Source organism: Oncorhynchus masou, chromosome 12 (assembly GCF_036934945.1).
Source record: "Oncorhynchus masou masou isolate Uvic2021 chromosome 12, UVic_Omas_1.1, whole genome shotgun sequence".
Lineage (NCBI taxonomy): Eukaryota > Metazoa > Chordata > Actinopteri > Salmoniformes > Salmonidae > Oncorhynchus > Oncorhynchus masou.
Window position 1 is genome coordinate 4,307,797 of NC_088223.1, and position 21,868 is coordinate 4,329,664.

At 43.9% G+C, this 21,868-nt stretch overlaps 1 protein-coding gene across 1 annotated transcript in view; it reads right to left on the reverse strand.

Moving 5' to 3' along the window:
- Positions 1 to 21,868, reverse strand: part of LOC135549478 (CUB and sushi domain-containing protein 1-like) — a 1,027,892-nt gene that overhangs the window by 495,814 nt on the left and 510,210 nt on the right. The window contains 3 exon segments of the mRNA XM_064979475.1: positions 9,985 to 10,097; positions 11,203 to 11,306; positions 20,968 to 21,089. Coding sequence (XP_064835547.1) covers positions 9,985 to 10,097; positions 11,203 to 11,306; positions 20,968 to 21,089 — 339 coding nt within the window.

Consider the following 21,868-nt stretch of genomic DNA (forward strand, 5'->3'; position numbering starts at 1 on the left):
TACTGCTGAGGTAGACTACCATCCCCCACCCTGTTACTACTGAGGTAGACTACCATCCCTCACCCTGTTACTGCTGAGGTAGACTACCATCCCCCACCCTGTTACTGCTGAGGTAGACTACCATCTCCCACCTCACCCTGTTACTGCTGAGGTAGACTACCATCCCTCACCCTGTTACTGCTGAAGTAGACTACCATCCCTCACCCTGTTACTGCTAAGGTAGACTACCATCCCTCACCCTGTTACTGCTGAGGTAGACAACCATCCCTCACCTCACCCTGTTACTGCTGAGGTAGACTACCATCCCTCACCCTGTTACTGCTGAGGTAGACTACCATCCCTCACCCTGTTACTGCTGAGGTAGACTACCATCCCTCACCCTGTTACTGCTGAGGTAGACTACCATCCCTCACCCTGTTACTGCTGAGGTAGACTACCATCCCTCACACTGTTACTGCTGAGGTAGACTACCATCTCCCACCTCACCCTGTTACTGCTGAGGTAGACTACCATCCCTCACCCTGTTACTTCTGAGGTAGACTACCACCCCTCACCCTGTTACTGCTGAGGTAGACTACAATCCCTCACCCTGTTACTGCTGAGGTAGACTACCATCCCCCACCCTGTTACTGCTGAGGTAGACTACCATCTCCCACCTCACCCTGTTACTGCTGAGGTAGACTACCATCCCTCACCCTGTTACTGCTGAGGTAGACTACCATCTCCCACCTCACCCTGTTACTGCTGAGGTAGACTACCATCCCTCACCCTGTTACTGCTGAGGTAGACTACCATCCCTCACCTCACCCTGTTACTGCTGAGGTAGACTACCATCCCTCACCCTGTTACTGCTGAAGTAGACTACCATCCCTCACCCTGTTACTGCTAAGGTAGACTACCATCCCTCACCCTGTTACTGCTGAGGTAGACTACCATCCCTCACCCTGTTACTGCTGAGGTAGACTACCATCCCTCACCTCACCCTGTTACTGCTGAGGTAGACTACCATCCCTCACCCTGTTACTGCTGAGGTAGACTACCATCCCCCACCTCACCCTGTTACTGCTGAGGTAGACAACCATCCCTCACCTCACCCTGTTACTGCTGAGGTAGACTACCATCCCTCACCCTGTTACTGCTGAGGTAGACAACCATCCCTCACCCTGTTACTACTGAGGTAGACTACCATCCCCCACCTCACCCTGTTACTGCTGAGGTAGACTACCATCCCTCACCCTGTTACTGCTGAGGTAGACAACCATCCCCCACATCACCCTGTTACTGCTGAGGTAGACTACCATCCCTCACCTCACCCTGTTACTGCTGAGGTAGACTACCATCCCTCACCCTGTTACTGCTGAGGTAGACGACCATCCCCCCACCTCACCCTTTTACTGCTGAAATATACCTGTGGTAGCAGGTGGAAAATAAGTATTTGGTCACCTACAAACAAGCAAGATTTCTGTATCTCACAGACCTGCTGCTCTGTCCTCCATTAGTTACCTGTATTAATGGCACCTGTTTGAACTTGTTATCAGTATAAAAGACACCTGTCCACAACCTCAAACAGTCACACTCCAAACTCCACTATGGCCAAGACCAAAGCGCTGTCAAAGGACACCAGAAACAAAATTGTAGACCTGCACCAGGCTGGGAAGACTGAATCTGCAGTAGGTAAGCAGCTAGGTTTGAAGAAATCAACTGTGGGAGCAATTATTAGGAAATGGAAGACATACACGACCACTGATAATCTCCCTTGATCTGGGGCTCCACGCAAGATCTCACCCCGTGGGGTCAAAATGATCACAAGAACGGTGAGAAAATCCCAGAACCACACGGCGGGACCTAGTGAATGACCTGCAGAGAGCTGGGACCAAGTAACAAAGCCTACCATCAGTAACACACTATGTAGCCAGGGACTCAAATCCTGCAGTGCCAGACATGTCCCCCTGCTTAAGCCAGTACATGTCCATGTCCGACTGAAGTTTGCTAGAGAGCATTTGGATGATCCAGAAGAAGATTGGGAGAATGTCATATGGTCAGATGAAACCAAAATATAACTTTTTGGTAAAAACTCAACTCGTCGTGTTTGGAGGACAAAGAATGCTGAGTTGCATCCAAAGAACACCATACCTACTGTGAAGCATGGGGGTGGAAACATCATGCTTTGGGGCTGTTTTTCTGCAAAGGGACCAGGACGACTGAAAACCTCCTTCCATCAACAAGGGCATTGAAGATGAAACGTGGCTGGGTCTTTCAGCATGACAATGATCCCAAACACACCACCCGGGCAACGAAGGAGTGGCTTCATAAGAAGCATTTAGTGGTCCTGGAGTGGCCTAGCCAGTCTCCAGATCTCAACCCCATAGAAAATCTTTGGAGGGAGTTGAAAGTCTGTGTTGCCCAGCAACAGCCCCAAAACATCTCTGCTCTAGAGGAGATTTGCATGGAGGAATGGGCCAAATACCAGCAACAGTGTGTGAAAACCTTGTGAAGAATTAATACGTTTTTTGCCCCACTGGAAATACAGGAAGTACCAGATCAATGTGGAGCTATATACAGGAAGTACCAGATCAATGTGGAGCTATATACAGGAAGTACCAGATCAATGTGGAGCTATATACAGGAAGTACCAGATCAATGTGGAGCTATATACAGGAAGTACTTGATCAATGTGGAGCTACATACAGGAAGTACCAGATCAATGTGGAGCTACATACAGGAAGTACCAGATCAATGTGGAGCTATATACAGGAAGTACCAGATCACTGTGGAGCTACATACAGGAAGTACCAGATCAATGTGGAGCCATATACAGGAAGTACCAGATCAATGTGGAGCTATATACAGGAAGTACCAGATCAATGTGGAGCCATATACAGGAAGTACCTTATCAATGTGGAGCTATATACAGGGAGTACCAGATCAATGTGGAGCTATATACAGGAAGTACCTTATCAATGTGGAGCTAAATACAGGAAGTACCAGATCAATGTGGAGCTATATACAGGAAGTACCAGATCAACGTGGAGCTATATACAGGAAGTACCAGATCAACGTGGAGCTAAATACAGGAAGTACCAGATCAATGTGGAGCTATATACAGGAAGTACCAGATCAACGTGGAGCTATATACAGGAAGTACCAGATCAACGTGGAGCTATATACAGGAAGTACCTTATCAATGTGGAGCAATATACAGGAAGTACCAGATCAATGTGGAGCTATATACAGGGAGTACCAGTACCAGATCAATGTGGAGCTATATACATGGAGTACCAGTACCAGATCAATGTGGAGCTATATACAGGGAGTACCAGATCAATGTGGAGCTATATACAGGAAGTACCAGATCAATGTGGAGCTATATACAGGAAGTACCAGATCAATGTGGAGCTATATACAGGAAGTACCTTATCAATGTGGAGCTATATACAGGAAGTACCTTATCAATGTGGAGCTATATACAGGGAGTACCAGATCAATGTGGAGCTATATACAGGAAGTACCAGATCAATGTGGAGCTATATACAGGAAGTACCAGATCAATGTGGAGCTATATACAGGAAGTACCAGATCAATGTGGAGCTATATACAGGTAATACCAGATCAATGTGGAGCTATATACAGGAAGTACCTTATCAATGTGGAGCTATATACAGGAAGTACCAGATCAATGTGGAGCTATATACAGGAAGTACCAGATCAATGTGGAGCTATATACAGGAAGTACCAGATCAATGTGGAGCTATATACAGGAAGTACCTTATCAATGTGGAGCTATATACAGGAAGTACCTTATCAATGTGGAGCTATATACAGGGAGTACCAGATCAATGTGGAGCTATATACAGGAAGTACCAGATCAATGTGGAGCTATATACAGGAAGTACCAGATCAATGTGGAGCTATATACAGGGAGTACCAGTACCAGATCAATGTGGAGCTATATACAGGGAGTACCTTATCAACGTGGAGCTATATACAGGGAGTACCAGATCAATGTGGAGCTATATACAGGGAGTACCAGATCAATGTGGAGCTATATACAGGGAGTACCAGATCAATGTGGAGCTATATACAGGGAGTACCAGATCAATGTGGAGCTATATACAGGGAGTACCAGATCAATGTGGAGCTATATACTGGAAGTACCTTATCAATGTGGAGCTATATACAGGAAGTACCAGATCAATGTGGAGCTAAATACAGGAAGTACCAGATCAATGTGGAGCTATATACAGGAAGTACCAGATCAACGTGGAGCTATATACAGGAAGTACCAGATCAACGTGGAGCTAAATACAGGAAGTACCAGATCAATGTGGAGCTATATACAGGAAGTACCAGATCAACGTGGAGCTATATACAGGAAGTACCAGATCAACGTGGAGCTATATACAGGAAGTACCTTATCAATGTGGAGCAATATACAGGAAGTACCAGATCAATGTGGAGCTATATACAGGGAGTACCAGTACCAGATCAATGTGGAGCTATATACATGGAGTACCAGTACCAGATCAATGTGGAGCTATATACAGGGAGTACCAGATCAATGTGGAGCTATATACAGGAAGTACCAGATCAATGTGGAGCTATATACAGGAAGTACCAGATCAATGTGGAGCTATATACAGGAAGTACCTTATCAATGTGGAGCTATATACAGGAAGTACCTTATCAATGTGGAGCTATATACAGGGAGTACCAGATCAATGTGGAGCTATATACAGGAAGTACCAGATCAGTGTGGAGCTATATACAGGAAGTACCAGATCAATGTGGAGCTATATACAGGAAGTACCAGATCAATGTGGAGCTATATACAGGAAGTACCAGATCAATGTGGAGCCATATACAGGAAGTACCTTATCAATGTGGAGCTATATACAGGGAGTACCAGATCAATGTGGAGCTATATACAGGAAGTACCTTATCAATGTGGAGCTAAATACAGGAAGTACCAGATCAATGTGGAGCTATATACAGGAAGTACCAGATCAACGTGGAGCTATATACAGGAAGTACCAGATCAACGTGGAGCTAAATACAGGAAGTACCAGATCAATGTGGAGCTATATACAGGAAGTACCAGATCAACGTGGAGCTATATACAGGAAGTACCAGATCAACGTGGAGCTATATACAGGAAGTACCTTATCAATGTGGAGCAATATACAGGAAGTACCAGATCAATGTGGAGCTATATACAGGGAGTACCAGTACCAGATCAATGTGGAGCTATATACATGGAGTACCAGTACCAGATCAATGTGGAGCTATATACAGGGAGTACCAGATCAATGTGGAGCTATATACAGGAAGTACCAGATCAATGTGGAGCTATATACAGGAAGTACCAGATCAATGTGGAGCTATATACAGGAAGTACCTTATCAATGTGGAGCTATATACAGGAAGTACCTTATCAATGTGGAGCTATATACAGGGAGTACCAGATCAATGTGGAGCTATATACAGGAAGTACCAGATCAATGTGGAGCTATATACAGGAAGTACCAGATCAATGTGGAGCTATATACAGGAAGTACCAGATCAATGTGGAGCTATATACAGGTAATACCAGATCAATGTGGAGCTATATACAGGAAGTACCTTATCAATGTGGAGCTATATACAGGAAGTACCAGATCAATGTGGAGCTATATACAGGAAGTACCAGATCAATGTGGAGCTATATACAGGAAGTACCAGATCAATGTGGAGCTATATACAGGAAGTACCTTATCAATGTGGAGCTATATACAGGAAGTACCTTATCAATGTGGAGCTATATACAGGGAGTACCAGATCAATGTGGAGCTATATACAGGAAGTACCAGATCAATGTGGAGCTATATACAGGAAGTACCAGATCAATGTGGAGCTATATACAGGGAGTACCAGTACCAGATCAATGTGGAGCTATATACAGGGAGTACCTTATCAACGTGGAGCTATATACAGGGAGTACCAGATCAATGTGGAGCTATATACAGGGAGTACCAGATCAATGTGGAGCTATATACAGGGAGTACCAGATCAATGTGGAGCTATATACAGGGAGTACCAGATCAATGTGGAGCTATATACAGGGAGTACCAGATCAATGTGGAGCTATATACTGGAAGTACCTTATCAATGTGGAGCTATATACAGGAAGTACCAGATCAATGTGGAGCTAAATACAGGAAGTACCAGATCAATGTGGAGCTATATACAGGAAGTACCAGATCAACGTGGAGCTATATACAGGAAGTACCAGATCAACGTGGAGCTAAATACAGGAAGTACCAGATCAATGTGGAGCTATATACAGGAAGTACCAGATCAACGTGGAGCTATATACAGGAAGTACCAGATCAACGTGGAGCTATATACAGGAAGTACCTTATCAATGTGGAGCAATATACAGGAAGTACCAGATCAATGTGGAGCTATATACAGGGAGTACCAGTACCAGATCAATGTGGAGCTATATACATGGAGTACCAGTACCAGATCAATGTGGAGCTATATACAGGGAGTACCAGATCAATGTGGAGCTATATACAGGAAGTACCAGATCAATGTGGAGCTATATACAGGAAGTACCAGATCAATGTGGAGCTATATACAGGAAGTACCTTATCAATGTGGAGCTATATACAGGAAGTACCTTATCAATGTGGAGCTATATACAGGGAGTACCAGATCAATGTGGAGCTATATACAGGAAGTACCAGATCAATGTGGAGCTATATACAGGAAGTACCAGATCAATGTGGAGCTATATACAGGAAGTACCAGATCAATGTGGAGCTATATACAGGTAATACCAGATCAATGTGGAGCTATATACAGGAAGTACCTTATCAATGTGGAGCTATATACAGGAAGTACCAGATCAATGTGGAGCTATATACAGGAAGTACCAGATCAATGTGGAGCTATATACAGGAAGTACCAGATCAATGTGGAGCTATATACAGGAAGTACCTTATCAATGTGGAGCTATATACAGGAAGTACCTTATCAATGTGGAGCTATATACAGGGAGTACCAGATCAATGTGGAGCTATATACAGGAAGTACCAGATCAATGTGGAGCTATATACAGGAAGTACCAGATCAATGTGGAGCTATATACAGGGAGTACCAGTACCAGATCAATGTGGAGCTATATACAGGGAGTACCTTATCAACGTGGAGCTATATACAGGGAGTACCAGATCAATGTGGAGCTATATACAGGGAGTACCAGATCAATGTGGAGCTATATACAGGGAGTACCAGATCAATGTGGAGCTATATACATGGAGTACCAGATCAATGTGGAGCTATATACAGGGAGTACCAGATCAATGTGGAGCTATATACTGGAAGTACCTTATCAATGTGGAGCTATATACAGGAAGTACCAGATCAATGTGGAGCTATATACAGGGAGTACCAGATCAATGTGGAGCTATATACAGGAAGTACCTTATCAATGTGGAGCTATATACAGGAAGTACCAGATCAATGTGGAGCTATATACAGGAAGTACCAGATCAATGTGGAGCTATATACAGGAAGTACCAGATCAATGTGGAGCTATATACACAACCCCCCTTGGGTTGTGCCGTGGCGGAGATCTTTGCGGGCTATACTCAGCTTTGTCTCAGGATGGTAAGTTGGTGGTTGAAGATATCCCTCCAGTGGTGTGGGGGCTGTGCTTTGGCATAGTGGGTGGGGTTATATCCTTCCTGTTTGGCCCTGTCCGGGGGTGTCCTCGGGTGGGGCCACAGTGTCTCCTGACCCCTCCTGTCTCAGCCTTCAGTATTTATGCTGCAGTAGTTTATGTGTCGGGGGGCTGGGGTCAGTTTGTTATATCTGGAGTACTTCTCCTGTCCAATTCGGTGTCCTGTGTGAATCTAAGTGTGCGTTCTCTAATTCTCTCCTTCTCTCTCTCGGAGGACCTGAGCCCTAGGACCATGCCCCAGGACTACCTGACATGATGACTCCTTGCTGTCCCCAGTCCACCTGGCCGTGCTGCTGCTCCAGTTTCAACTGAACCGCGGCCCTAGGACCATGCCCCAGGACTACTTGACATGATGACTCCTTGCTGTCCCCAGTCCACCTGGCCGTGCTGCTGCTCCAGTTTCAACTGTTCTGCCTTATTATTATTCGACCATGCTGGTCATTTATGAACATTTGAACATCTTGGCCATGTTCTGTTATAATCTCTACCCGGCACAGCCAGAAGAGGACTGGCCACCCCACATAGCCTGGTTCCTCTCTAGGTTTCTTCCTAGGTTTTGGCTTTTCTAGGGAGTTTTTCCTAGCCACCGTGCTTCTACACCTGCATTGCTTGCTGTTTGGGGTTTTAGGCTGGGTTTCTGTACAGCACTTTGAGATATCAGCTGATGTACGAAGGGCTATATAAATAAATTTGATTTGATTTGATTTGATTTGAGTACCAGATCAATGTGGAGCTATATACATGGAGTACCATATCAATGTGGAGCTATATACAGGGAGTACCAGATCAATGTGGAGCTATATACAGGAAGTACCTTATCAATGTGGAGCTATATACAGGAAGTACCAGATCAATGTGGAGCTATATACAGGGAGTACCAGATCAATGTGGAGCTATATACAGGAAGTACCAGATCAATGTGGAGCTATATACAGGGAGTACCAGTACCAGATCAATGTGGAGCTATATACAGGAAGTACCAGATCAATGTGGAGCTATATACAGGGAGTCCCAGATAAATGTGGAGCTATATACAGGAAGTACCAGATCAATGTGGAGCTATATACAGGAAGTACCAGATCAATGTGGAGCTATATACAGGAAGTACCAGATCAACGTGGAGCTATATACAGGGAGTACCAGATCAATGTGGAGCTATATACAGGACGTACCAGATCAATGTGGAGTTATATACAGGAAGTACCTTATCAATGTGGAGCTATATACAGGAAGTACCTTATCAATGTGGAGCTATATACAGGAAGTACCTTATCAATGTGGTTGTGCAGTAACTTTGACTGTGATTGTTTGAAAAAAAAAAAAAAAAAAAAAAAAAGCTTCTCAATAAATAATCAACTATGACCGAGTGTAAATTTCCTGTATTTACCAAATCATGAGACCAAACTACCACACAAGTCAGAGTTATCATAAAGTCCATCTTTAATTATACGAGCTTCATCACTACCCTGTGACTCTGAAATCAATTCAGTGTCTATAAATGAATTATCTGAGTGCTCTTACACATTGCAACTGAGATCCTTTATAGCAAAGACAGACATCTCGTTCAGCTTTGTCTCAGATGTTCCTATCTCGCTCTTGGTACCACTCAGGACCAAAAACAAAACCTCATCCACTAGCATATATCAAATACACCCCTCCTGGACAAGATTACAGAGACACAGTGACTGGCACACAGACATTGTGGAGCCAAGAGATAATTGGTTCCTCCTCAATCATCCCTTAAAAGATATGTTGACATATGAAGACAACCTCTCCCCTCTCTGCGGCCCAAGTAACTGACCCCAGGACAGAGAAAGGATAACTGCAAATGGCCACCACTATAGTACAACAAAATACAACTATAGTACAACAAGATACATTATAAATGAGGAGTAACTCACAAGCATATAATGGAAATAAAACATCTATGTTACCCAACTATTCTGATTCATCCCCAACAGTGTGTGTGTGGTTGTGTGTGTGTGTGGATGGGTGTGGGTGTGTTATAAGTGCAGATGATAGTATATCTGTGGGGAGCAGAGAGAAAACCACACACACACACACACACACACACACACACACACACACACACACACACACACACACACACACACATACAATATACACACACACACACACAAAAACACACATAAACACACATAAACACACATAAACACCATATTTGTTTGAGGGGGGGGGCTTTGGCCACTGACATACCTGAGAGAAAACCCAAACCATCACATCAGGAGAGTGCTCACCTTCATAAGACACCTTGAAGCCCTGGGAGCCACTGGTGTCGTCAGTCTTGAAGTTGAGCCACATCTGATGACTGGTGCTGACCACCAGGTCTGGAGTAGTGGTCCCTGATAGGCTGCAGGCGACAGGGGGAAGATGTCTTTGGATTTGTGTGTGTTTGAGCTGTAACTTTTGAGTGTGAGAGCACGCCTAATCCAAAGGCATCCCTCATTCAATCTGCCTTTCTCCTCCCTATCTCCCCCTCTCTCCTGCCTCTCTTTTCACCTCTCTCCTCTGTCTCTCCCCCTCACTCATCCCCCCTCCTCCCCATTCACCACCCCTCTCCTCCCTCTCTCTCCCTCTCTCCCACCCTCTCTCCCCCTCCCACAACCACCAGAAGCAGCATACATACAAATTAATCAATAAAACTTTATTAAGACCATACATTTTCAGCACAAATCATAGCAACAAGTGAAGTGAAACTTTACTGAGTATCTGGTAATACTCCATTAGGAAGCATCAATATGCAACGCGATGCGGCACGGTGGTCGGCACAGCGAACGGACGTGATCTTGTTTTAACATTGAGGGGAGCAGTGATTGTCAACGTGGCAGTGAATCTATCTTTCATACACTACTTTTCCGTGACGTGATGAAATGGGCAGAAATAAAGGCATGGAGAGGAAAAGTGGGATGATGGAGTGTGGGGAAGGAGGGAGAGAGAAAGAGGGGAGGTAGGATAGATGGCAAGAGAGAGTTTCATGGAATTGAGAGAGAGAGTGAAAGAGAGAGGGAGTGAGAGAGAGAGAGAGGGGGAGTGAGAGAGAGAGAGAGGGGAGGGGGGGAGAGAGAGAGAGAGAGAGAGAGAGAGAGAGGGGGAGTGTGAGAGAGAGAGAGAGAGGGGGAGTGAGAGAGAGAGAGGGAGTGAGAGAGAGAGAGAGAGAGAGAGAGAGAGAGAGAGAGAGGGGGAGTGAGAGAGAGAGAGAGAGAGGGGGAGTGAGAGAGAGAGAGAGAGAGAGAGAGAGAGAGAGAGAGAGAGAGGGTGGGTGGGTGGCTGGGTGATTGAGAAAGACATAGAGGGAGGTGGGTGGAAAGCGAGACAAATGGAGGGAGGGACTGAGCACGGGCGGGTGAACTCACAAGAACAAAGTGAAAAATGTGAGAAAAGAAACGACAAAGAAATAAATGAATAAGACAAGTAACAGAGATGGCAGAGATGACAGAGAGGCTGAAGGTACTCACACGTGAAAGACGGTCTTCTGGTCTCCGACCGCGGCTCCGTCTCCAACCGTCAACGTATCGTAACCACGCTCCAGGTCAAAGTCCTCAAAGGTCACTTTTATCACCTTGGCAACAGGGAAGACAACGTCAGAATGCGGTTACCAAAACAACAGAACAAAATATGTGGTTCCACAAATATGTCATTCAGTCTATTACTTCCCCCCCTCTCTGTCATCCCTCCATCACTTCATCCATACCTCCCTCCATCCCTTCATCCATACCTCCCTCTATCCCTCCATTCCTCTGTTATTCCATCCCTCTATCCCTCCGTTCCTCTGTTATTCCATCCCTCTATCCCTCCGTTCCTCTGTTATTCCATCCCTCTATCCCTCCGTTCCTCTGTTATTCCATCCCTCTATCCCTCCGTTCCTCTATCCCTCCATCCCTCTATCCTTCCGTTCCTCTATCCCTCCATCCCTCTATCCCTCCGTTCCTCTGTTATTCCATCCCTCTATCCCTCCGTTCCTCTATCCCTCCGTTCCTCTATCCCTCTGTTCCTCTGTTATTCCATCCCTCTATCCCTCCGTTCCTCTATCCCTCCGTTCCTCTATCCCTCTGTTCCTCTGTTATTCCATCCCTCTATCCCTCCGTTCCTCTATTCCTCCGTTCCTCTGTTATTCCATCCCTCTATCCCTCCGTTCCTCTGTTATTCCATCCCTCTATCCCTCCGTTCCTCTATCCCTCCGTTCCTCTGTTATTCCATCCCTCTATCCCTCTGTTATTCCATCCCTCTATCCCTCTGTTATTCCATCCCTCTATCCCTCCGTTCCTCTGTTATTCCATCCCTCTATCCCTCCATTCCTCTATCCCTCCGTTCCTCTATCCCTCCATCCCTCTATACTTCATATTCCCTTTATAGTCCACTTCTAGACCCACATGGAGCTACGGTCAGAATGAGTGTATACTACTATACACTATATACAATAAGGCAGGCTTCCCTCAACTGGCAGCCCCCTAAGTTTTCTGACAGAATTTTATTTTTCGTAGCTTTATGTGGATTTAGTTGTGATATACACATTTTTATAAATGTTTTTTTTTTTTTTTTTTTTCATTGTTGAGGAAAATCATTGTCAGCCAATCAGTTCCAAGTAATTTTAATTTTGGAAATCTGTTCTCAAATATTCCCACGGAGAATAGAGAGATATGTGATTGTAATTATTATGTTTGATTGAAATATTATATATATGTTTGGGCTTCTGAGTGTCTGCAGTCTACAAATGATTTGTAATGATGTTTCGGCCCACTGACCATCTGCTCACAAAATAATCGGTCCGCAGCTGAATCTAGACGATAATCCCTGGTGTGATTTGAGACACAGCTAACTCTCAGAATCAGCATGGGGAGTCAATAACTCCATTCAATCCAACCATTTCCAGAGACTGGGGCAGGATAGAACGGCGTCACAAGGTGAACATATCCATCACAAGACTGAGTACATGTAAGGGTGCATTCATTTTCTACCTCATTATTATGCCCCCGGGTGAGGGAGAATGATGGAGAGAGAGAGAGAGACAGAGAGAGAGAGAGAGAGACAGAGAGAGAGAGAGAGAGCTTGAGAGGGAGAGAGAGAGAGAGAGGGAGAGAGAGAGAGAGCTTGAGAGGGAGAGAGAGAGAGAGGGAGAGAGAGAGAGCTTGAGAGGGAGAGAGAGAGAGAGAGAGAGAGAGAGAGAGAGAGAGAGAGAGAGAGAGAGAGAGAGAGAGAGAAACAGAGAGAGAGAGAGAGAGAGAGAGAGAGACAGAGAGAAAAATAGACAAGGCTGTTGTGGGTCAGATCACCAGATAAAATGCCGTTTCATCCTACAAACAAACATACAGGTGTAGGATTTAAATTCACCATTATTGTCACAGAACATAATCCTGCAGCAGCATCATTTGAACATTTAGTCCAGCATGTTGATTGGTTGGCGGTTAGGTTATTAGCTGGCCAAAAATATGGAAAGTCAATACTGTTCATAATAATAATAATAATGTTAGTGCAGGTATTCAGTGAATTTACATAAATGGCCACTATCTCAGGCCTGAGTCCTAAATGGCCCCTATCTCAGGCCTGAGTCCTAAATGGCCCCTATCTCAGGCCTGAGTCCTAAATGGCCACTATCTCAGGCCTGAGTCCTAAATGGCCAATATCCTAGGCCTGAGTCCTAAATGGCCCCTATCTCAGGCCTGAGTCCTAAATGGCCACTATCTCAGGTCTAGTCCTAAATGGCCACTATCTCAGGCCTGAGTCCTAAATGGCCCCTATCTCAGGCCTGAGTCCTAAATGGCCCCTATCTCAGGCCTGAGTCCTAAATGGCCACTATCCTAGGCCTGAGTCCTAAATGGCCCCTATCTCAGGCCTGAGTCCTAAATGGCCCCTATCTCAGGCCTGAGTCCCAAATGGCCACTATCCTAGGCCTGAGTCCTAAATGGCCCCTATCTCAGGCCTGAGTCCTAAATGGCCACTATCTCAGACCTGAGTCCTAAATGGCCACTATCCTAGGCCTGAGTCCTAAATGGCCCCTATCTCAGGCCTGAGTCCTAAATGGCCCCTATCTCAGGCCTAGTCCTAAATGGCCACTATCTCAGGCCTGAGTCCTAAATGGCCACTATCTCAGGCCTGAGTCCTAAATGGCCACTATCTCAGACCTGAGTCCTAAATGGCCACTATCCTAGGCCTGAGTCCTAAATGGCCCCTATCTCAGGCCTGAGTCCTAAATGGCCCCTATCTCAGGCCTAGTCCTAAATGGCCACTATCTCAGGCCTGAGTCCTAAATGGCCACTATCTCAGGCCTGAGTCCTAAATGGCCACTATCTCAGGCCTAGTCCTAAATGGCCACTATCTCAGGCCTGAGTCCTAAATGGCCACTATCCTAGGCCTGAGTCCTAAATGGCCACTATCTCAGGCCTGAGTCCTAAATGGCCACTATCTCAGGCCTGAGTCCTAAAACGCCCCTATCTCAGGCCTGAGTCCTAAATGGCCACTATCCTAGGCCTGAGTCCTAAATGGCCACTATCCTAGGCCTGGGTCCTAAATGGCCACTATCTCAGGCCTAGTCCTAAATGGCCACTATCTCAGGCCTGAGTCCTAAATGGCCACTATCCTAGGCCTGAGTCCTAAAACACCCATATCTCAGGCCTGAGTCCTAAATGGCCACTATCTCAGGCCTGAGTCCTAAATGGCCACTATCTCAGACCTGAGTCCTAAATGGCCACTATCTCAGGCCTGTGTCCTAAATGGCCACTATCTCAGACCAGAGTCCTAAATAGCCACTATTCCCTACATAATCCACTGCTTTGGACCAGGGACATTATGGGCGCTGGTCAAATGTATTGCCCTACAATGGGTATAGATTTCTATTTTGATGCAAATTCAGACCCCTTTCTGACCTACAGTAATGTTTCCTCTGGCTGCATGTGGAGGCGTGACAGAGTGGTTCGGGGGGTGTGTGTGTGTGTGTGTGTGTGTGTGTGTGTGTGTGTGTGTGTGTGTGTGTGTGTGTGTGTGTGTGTGTGTGTGTGTGTGTGTGTGTGTGTTGCAATGTGGTTTGGAAGTAAACAGTGCCAGGCAGAAATAGAACACTATCTTTAGTCTCTACAGAGAAACAACATATTCACTCCGTCTTCATCTGGTCAGGACGCAGAGCGAGAGACAGGCTAAAGTACCACTGTCTGGCTCAAACCCTGTGACTCTGCCCAGAGCCCAGTGGAGTGTACCCAAGGGTGTGTGTCTACTGTATGTGTGCACGTGTCACTTTTAGTGTGAGTCACCCTCTCCTCCTTCTCCTCCTACATCCTCCTCCCTCCCTCTCCTCCTTCCTCCCCTCCTCCCTCCCTCTCCTCCTTCTCCTCCTCCCTCCCTCTCCTCCCTCCCTCTCCTCCTACCTCCTCCTTCACCCTCCCCTCCCTCTCCTCCTCTCTATCCTCCTTCCCCTCCCTCCCCTCCTCCCTCCTCTCGCCCCTCTCTCCTCCCTCTCCTCCTCCCTCTCCCCCTTCTCCTCCTACCCCCTCCTCCCTCCCCTCCTCCTCCTCCCTCCCTCCCTCCCTCTCCTCCTACCTCCTCCTACCTCCTCCTCCCTCCCTCTCCTCCCTCCCTCTCCCCCCTCCTCCTCCTCCTCCCTCCCTCTCTTCCCTCCTCCTTCTTTCTCCTCCATCTCCTCCTACCTCCCTCTCCTCCTACCTCATCCTCCCTCCCTCCCCTCCTCCTCCTCCCTCATCCTACCTCTCCTCCTTCACCCTCCCCTCCTCCATCCTCTCATCCCTCTCTCCTCCTTCTCCTCCTCCCTCCTTCTTCTTCATACTATGCTCCAGACTCATCCACAATGCTAAGTGGACAGATCTGTAAAACCATTTGTTTGAGCTCAGAGGAGGACATTTATTAGCACGGTGGCCCTTGAACCTCCGAAGTCATCTCTGTAACAGTGGTTAAGTCTCTCATCCTCTTGTCTAAATAGCTCTCCATCTGTCTTCCTGTCTTCTTCTTCTCCCTCACCACAGATGATTCTCCATCTATCCTTCTGTTGGTGGAGTCCTATCTGGCAGATTCATTTGATCTCTCCTTCTTCTGCTATTACTTCCCAACTCCTTTGCAGGGCATTGTGCCAACTCCTTCTTCTGCTAATACTTCCAAACTCCTTAGCAGGGCATTGTCCCAACTCCTTTGCAGGGCATTGTGCCAACTCCTTCTTCTGCTATTACTTCCCAACTCATTTGCAGGGCATTGTGCCAACTCCTTTGCAGGGCATTGTGCCAACTCCTTTGCAGGGCATTGTGCCAACTCCTTTGCAGGGCATTGTGCCAACTCCTTCTTCTGCTATTACTTCCCAACTCCTTTGCAGGGCATTGTACCAACTCCTTTGCAGGGCATTGTGCCAACTCCTTCTTCTGCTATTACTTCCCAACTCATTTGCAGGGCATTGTGCCAACTCCTTTGCAGGGCATTGTGCCAACTCCTTTGCAGGGCATTGTGCCAACTCCTTTGCAGGGCATTGTGCCAACTCCTTTGCAGAGCATTGTGCCAACTCCTTTGCAGGGCATTGTGCCAACTCCTTTGCAGGGCATTGTGCCAACTCCTTTGCAGGGCATTGTACCATCTCCTTCTTCTGCTATTACTTCCAAACTCCTTTGCAGGACATTGTGCCAACTCCTTCTTCTGCTATTACTTCCAAACTCCTTTGCAGGACATTGTGCCAACTCCTTCTTCTGCTATTACTTCCAAACTCATTTGCAGGGCATTGTGCCAACTCCTTTGCAGGGCATTGTGCCAACTCCTTTGCAGGGCATTGTGCCAACTCCTTTGCAGGGCATTGTGCCAACTCCTTTGCAGGGCATTGTGCCAACTCCTTTGCAGGGCATTGTGCCAACTCCTTTGCAGGGCATTGTGCCAACTCCTTTGCAGGGCATTGTGCCAACTCCTTTGCAGGGCATTGTGCCAACTCCTTTGCAGGGCATTGTGCCAACTCCTTTGCAGGGCATTGTGCCAACTCATTTTTAAAAATAAAATATTTTGTCATAAGATTCCCACCAAGTTTACCTCATGACGTGTCCTAAACAGTTAAGAGTTACCAACTGGTGTCTTGGTAATAGAAAAATGCAGTGAGTCAGTGGTTCCTGGGCCCCATGCAATAGCTTTGGAGTTGTTCAAAGAATGTATTGATGCTTCTGTATGCTCAATATGTATATATATAATCTAGACCTACATGTCACAGCCTCTATATGATCAATATATAAATAATCTATATCAACATGTAAAAGTCTCTCTATATGATCAATATATAAATAATCTATATCAACAGTTAACAGCCTCTCTATATGATCAATATATAAATAATCTATGTCAACAGTTAACAGTCTCTATATGATCAATATATAAATAATCTATATCAACAGTTAACAGCCTCTATATGATCAATATATAAATAATCTATATCAACAGTTAACAGCCTCTATATGATCAATATATAAATAATCTATATCAACAGTTAACAGTCTCTCTATATGATCAATATATAAATAATCTATATCAACAGTTAACAGCCTCTCTATATGATCAATATATAAATAATCTATATCAACAGTTAACAGTCTCTATATGATCAATATATAAATAATCTATATCAACAGTTAACAGTCTCTATATGATCAATATATAAATAATCTATGTCAACAGTTAACAGCCTCTATATGATCAATATATAAATAATCTATATCAACAGTTAACAGTCTCTCTATATGATCAATATATAAATAATCTATATCAACAGTTAACAGCCTCTCTATATGATCAATATATAAATAATCTATATCAACAGTTAACAGTCTCTATATGATCAATATATAAATAATCTATATCAACAGTTAACAGTCTCTATATGATCAATATATAAATAATCTATATCAACAGTTAACAGCCTCTCTATATGATCAATATATAAATAATCTATATCAACAGTTAACAGTCTCTCTATATGATCAATATATAAATAATCTATATCAACAGTTAACAGTCTCTCTATATGATCAATATATAAATAATCTATATCAACAGTTAACAGTCTCTCTATATGATCAATATATAAAGGCAATGCTTTATTAACGTGAGGTTATATGCCTAAATACTTAAGACCTGTCACATACGTGAGGAGAGACGGACCAAGGCGCAGCGGATGTTGAGTTGCACTTATTTATTATAAAGTGAAATTTAGCCAAAACGAAACAATAAATCAATAAACTAACAAGGAAACGTGACCACGCGGTGCACATGCACAAAACACAAAATAATATCCCACAAACACAGGTACCTAAATATGATCCCCAATTAGAGACAACGATTAACAGCTGCCTCTAATTGGGAATCATGCAAATCACCAACAACGGAAAAATAAACTAGAATACCCCTCTGGCCCGCCCTGACCTACTACACCATAGAGAAACAAAGGCTCTGGTCAGGGCATGATATGACCACTTTAGTCTATTTGGTAAATATTTTCTTAACTATTCTTTAACTGCACTGTTGGTTAAGGGCTTGTAAATAAGCATTTCATGGTAAATTATACACATGCTGTGTTCGGCGCATGTGACGAATAAAGTTAGATTTGATTTGATTCACAGAACCTCTTCTGAGATTCTTTGTGGAAACGGGCCATGATCTGACCGTATACTGTAGAATGATAGAGCCTCTATTGGCCAAAAGGCCCTTTAAGCATGAGCAGCGTCATTGAGCGTCATTTGAATGTAGTCAAAGTAGTCAACTGGGTGGGGATGCTATGGGTTTTAGCCTCGATGCCCACGCTGTCACAGACATTATGATGGCATGAATCTGACAGTGGGGGAAAAATATGGTTTGGATACATATTAAAGGGATGGTTTGGAGACATATTAAAGGGATGGTTTAGAGACATATTAAAGGGTTGGTTTGGAGACATATTAAAGGGATGGTTTGGATACATATTAAAGGGATGGTTTGGAGACATATTAAAGGGATGGCTTGGAGACATATTAAAGGGATGGTTTGGATACATATTAAAGGGATGGCTTGGAGACATATTAAAGGGATGGTTTGGAGACATATTAAAGGGAAGGTTTGGAGACATATTAAAGGGATGGTTCGGATTAGAGGGATGGTTTGGATACATATTAAAGGGATGGTTTGGATACATATTAAAGGGATGGTTTGGAGACATATTAAAGGGATGGCTTGGAGACATATTAAAGGGATGGTTACGTGAAATATTAAAGGGATGGTTTGGATTAGAGGGATGGTTTAGAGACATATTAAAGGGATGGTTTGGAGACATATTAAAGGGATGGTTTGGATACATATTAAAGGGATGGTTTGGAGACATATTAAAGGGATGGTTTGGAGACATATTAAAGGGATGGTTTGGATACATATTAAAGGGATGGCTTGGAGACATATTAAAGGGATGGTTTGGAGACATATTAAAGGGATGGTTTGGATACATATTAAAGGGATGGTTACGTGAAATATTAAAGGGATGGTTTGGAGACATATTAAAGGGATGGCTTGGAGACATATTAAAGGGATGGTTCCGTGAAATATTAAAGGGATGGTTCGGATTAAAGGGATGGCTTGGAGACATATTAAAGGGATGGTTTGGATACATATTAAAGGGATGGCTTGGAGACATATTAAAGGGATGGCTTGGAGACATATTAAAGGGATGGTTTGGAGACATTAAAGGGATGGTTTGGAGACATATTAAAGGGATGGCTTGGAGACATATTAAAGGGATGGTTACGTGAAATATTAAAGGGATGGTTCGGATTAGAGGGATGGTTTAGAGACATATTAAAGGGATGGTTTGGAGACATATTAAAGGGATGGCTTGGATACATATTAAAGGGATGGTTTGGAGACATATTAAAGGGATGGCTTGGAGACATATTAAAGGGATGGCTTGGAGACATATTAAAGGGATGGTTTGGAGACATATTAAAGGGATGGTTTGGATACATATTAAAGGGATGGTTTGGAGACATATTAAAGGGATGGTTTGGAGACATATTAAAGGGATGGTTTGGAGACATATTAAAGGGATGGTTTGGAGACATATTAAAGGGATGGTTTGGAGACATATTAAAGGGATGGTTTGGAGACATATTAAAGGGATGGTTTGGAGACATATTAAAGGGATGGCTTGGATACATATTAAAGGGATGGCTTGGAGACATATTAAAGGGATGGCTTGGATTCATATTAAAGGGATGGCTTGGAGACATATTAAAGGGATGGCTTGGATACATATTAAAGGGATGGTTTGGCGACATATTAAAGGGATGGTTTGGATACATATTAAAGGGATGGTTTGGAGACATATTAAAGGGATGGTTTGGAGACACATTAAAGGGATGGTTTGGAGACATATTAAAGGGATGGTTTGGAGACATATTAAAGGGATGGTTTGGAGACATATTAAAGGGATGGTTTGGAGACATATTAAAGGGATGGTTTGGAGACATATTAAAGGGATGGCTTGGATACATATTAAAGGGATGGCTTGGAGACATATTAAAGGGATGGCTTGGATTCATATTAAAGGGATGGCTTGGAGACATATTAAAGGGATGGCTTGGATACATATTAAAGGGATGGTTTGGAGACATATTAAAGGGATGGTTTGGCGACATATTAAAGGGATGGTTTGGATACATATTAAAGGGATGGTTTGGAGACATATTAAAGGGATGGTTTGGAGACACATTAAAGGGATGGTTTGGAGACATATTAAAGGGATGGTTTGGAGACATATTAAAGGGATGGTTTGGCGACATATTAAAGGGATGGCTTGGATACATATTAAAGGGATGGTTTGGAGACATATTAAAGGGATGGCTTGGATACATATTAAAGGGATGGTTTGAAGACACATTATTGATTCCAAGTGTCGTACATTTCAACTAAACCATATGATCTTAACAGGTTTTGAGCTTAGTTGTGAGAAGCAAACAAGTAGCAACATAAACAGTAGTAAGAATTAGCGTAGCTAGCATAGCATTACCATTAAGTATCCAATGTTTGCATATAGCATTTCCATATTATAATGTCAGACTGTTGTAAATATTAGCATAGCATAGCCACATTAACATGAAGTAGTCAATATTAGCATTTAGCATATTAGCATGTCAGTTCTGTACTGTACATATTACTGTATTAGCATATTATAGTATAGCAACATTAGCACAGCATTTTCAGTATTAGCGTATAGCATTAGCAATGTGAGACCATACCTTGGTGGTGTCTGTAGCGATGATGACCCAGGTGCAGTTAGCATTGTTGTCATACTGGACAGGGTAGTTTGGTGATGTGATGATGCCGTTAGGGCCTCTCAGCTGACCACCACACATAGGAGCTGAAAGAGAAAATAACAGCAAACTGTTATTGACTTATTTATTGAAGTTTAATGGATCTATTCCATCTGTTTGTGAAACTACTTCAGAGGTGTCCAATAATCTTTTCCAACAGTCTGTATATCTGCAATTAACGCACACTCTAGATTGCCCTTTCAGCCAATCAGAATTCAGTATTCAACTACGTTGTGGTACAAGTATATGTAAAAACAGACATGTCATCCCAAAAAGTTAGTTCAAAAAGGTTTCAAAGAGGACAGTAAGGCCAACCACATCTAGGCTTAAAAACAGACAACCAAAAAAAACAACAGAATTGACAGCAACCCTTTTAATGCTGACAGAGACAGAGTGGAGAAACATAAAACACACCCCAGGAGAGGTAAGCTTTTCCCCCTCTATCACCACAACAGAGGACAGCCAGACCAGCTAAGCCCTGTGTCTCATCTCAAGCCCCAATAGGACAGGCGATACTGAAGAGAAGCGCTATAATATGTCTGAAGTCTATTGAATGTTGTTTGAGAATACTAGAATCGAGACCATAGTAAACGGATGGCCGACTCAATTAAAAATAAGTCAATCAGCTTAGAGAGAAAACAGAAGGTCAAATGGATCAGTTTATGTTGTGTAAATGTTGTTTCTATGTTATTCATCCACACCCGATCAACGCAATTAAAGTTGTATCAATATTGGTTTCTCTTTCAATCGCATTTGAAATAACTCATCAATGTATGTAATTGTCTTGTTTCAACTTGGGTTTGAACTAGACATCGACTGAAGTTTT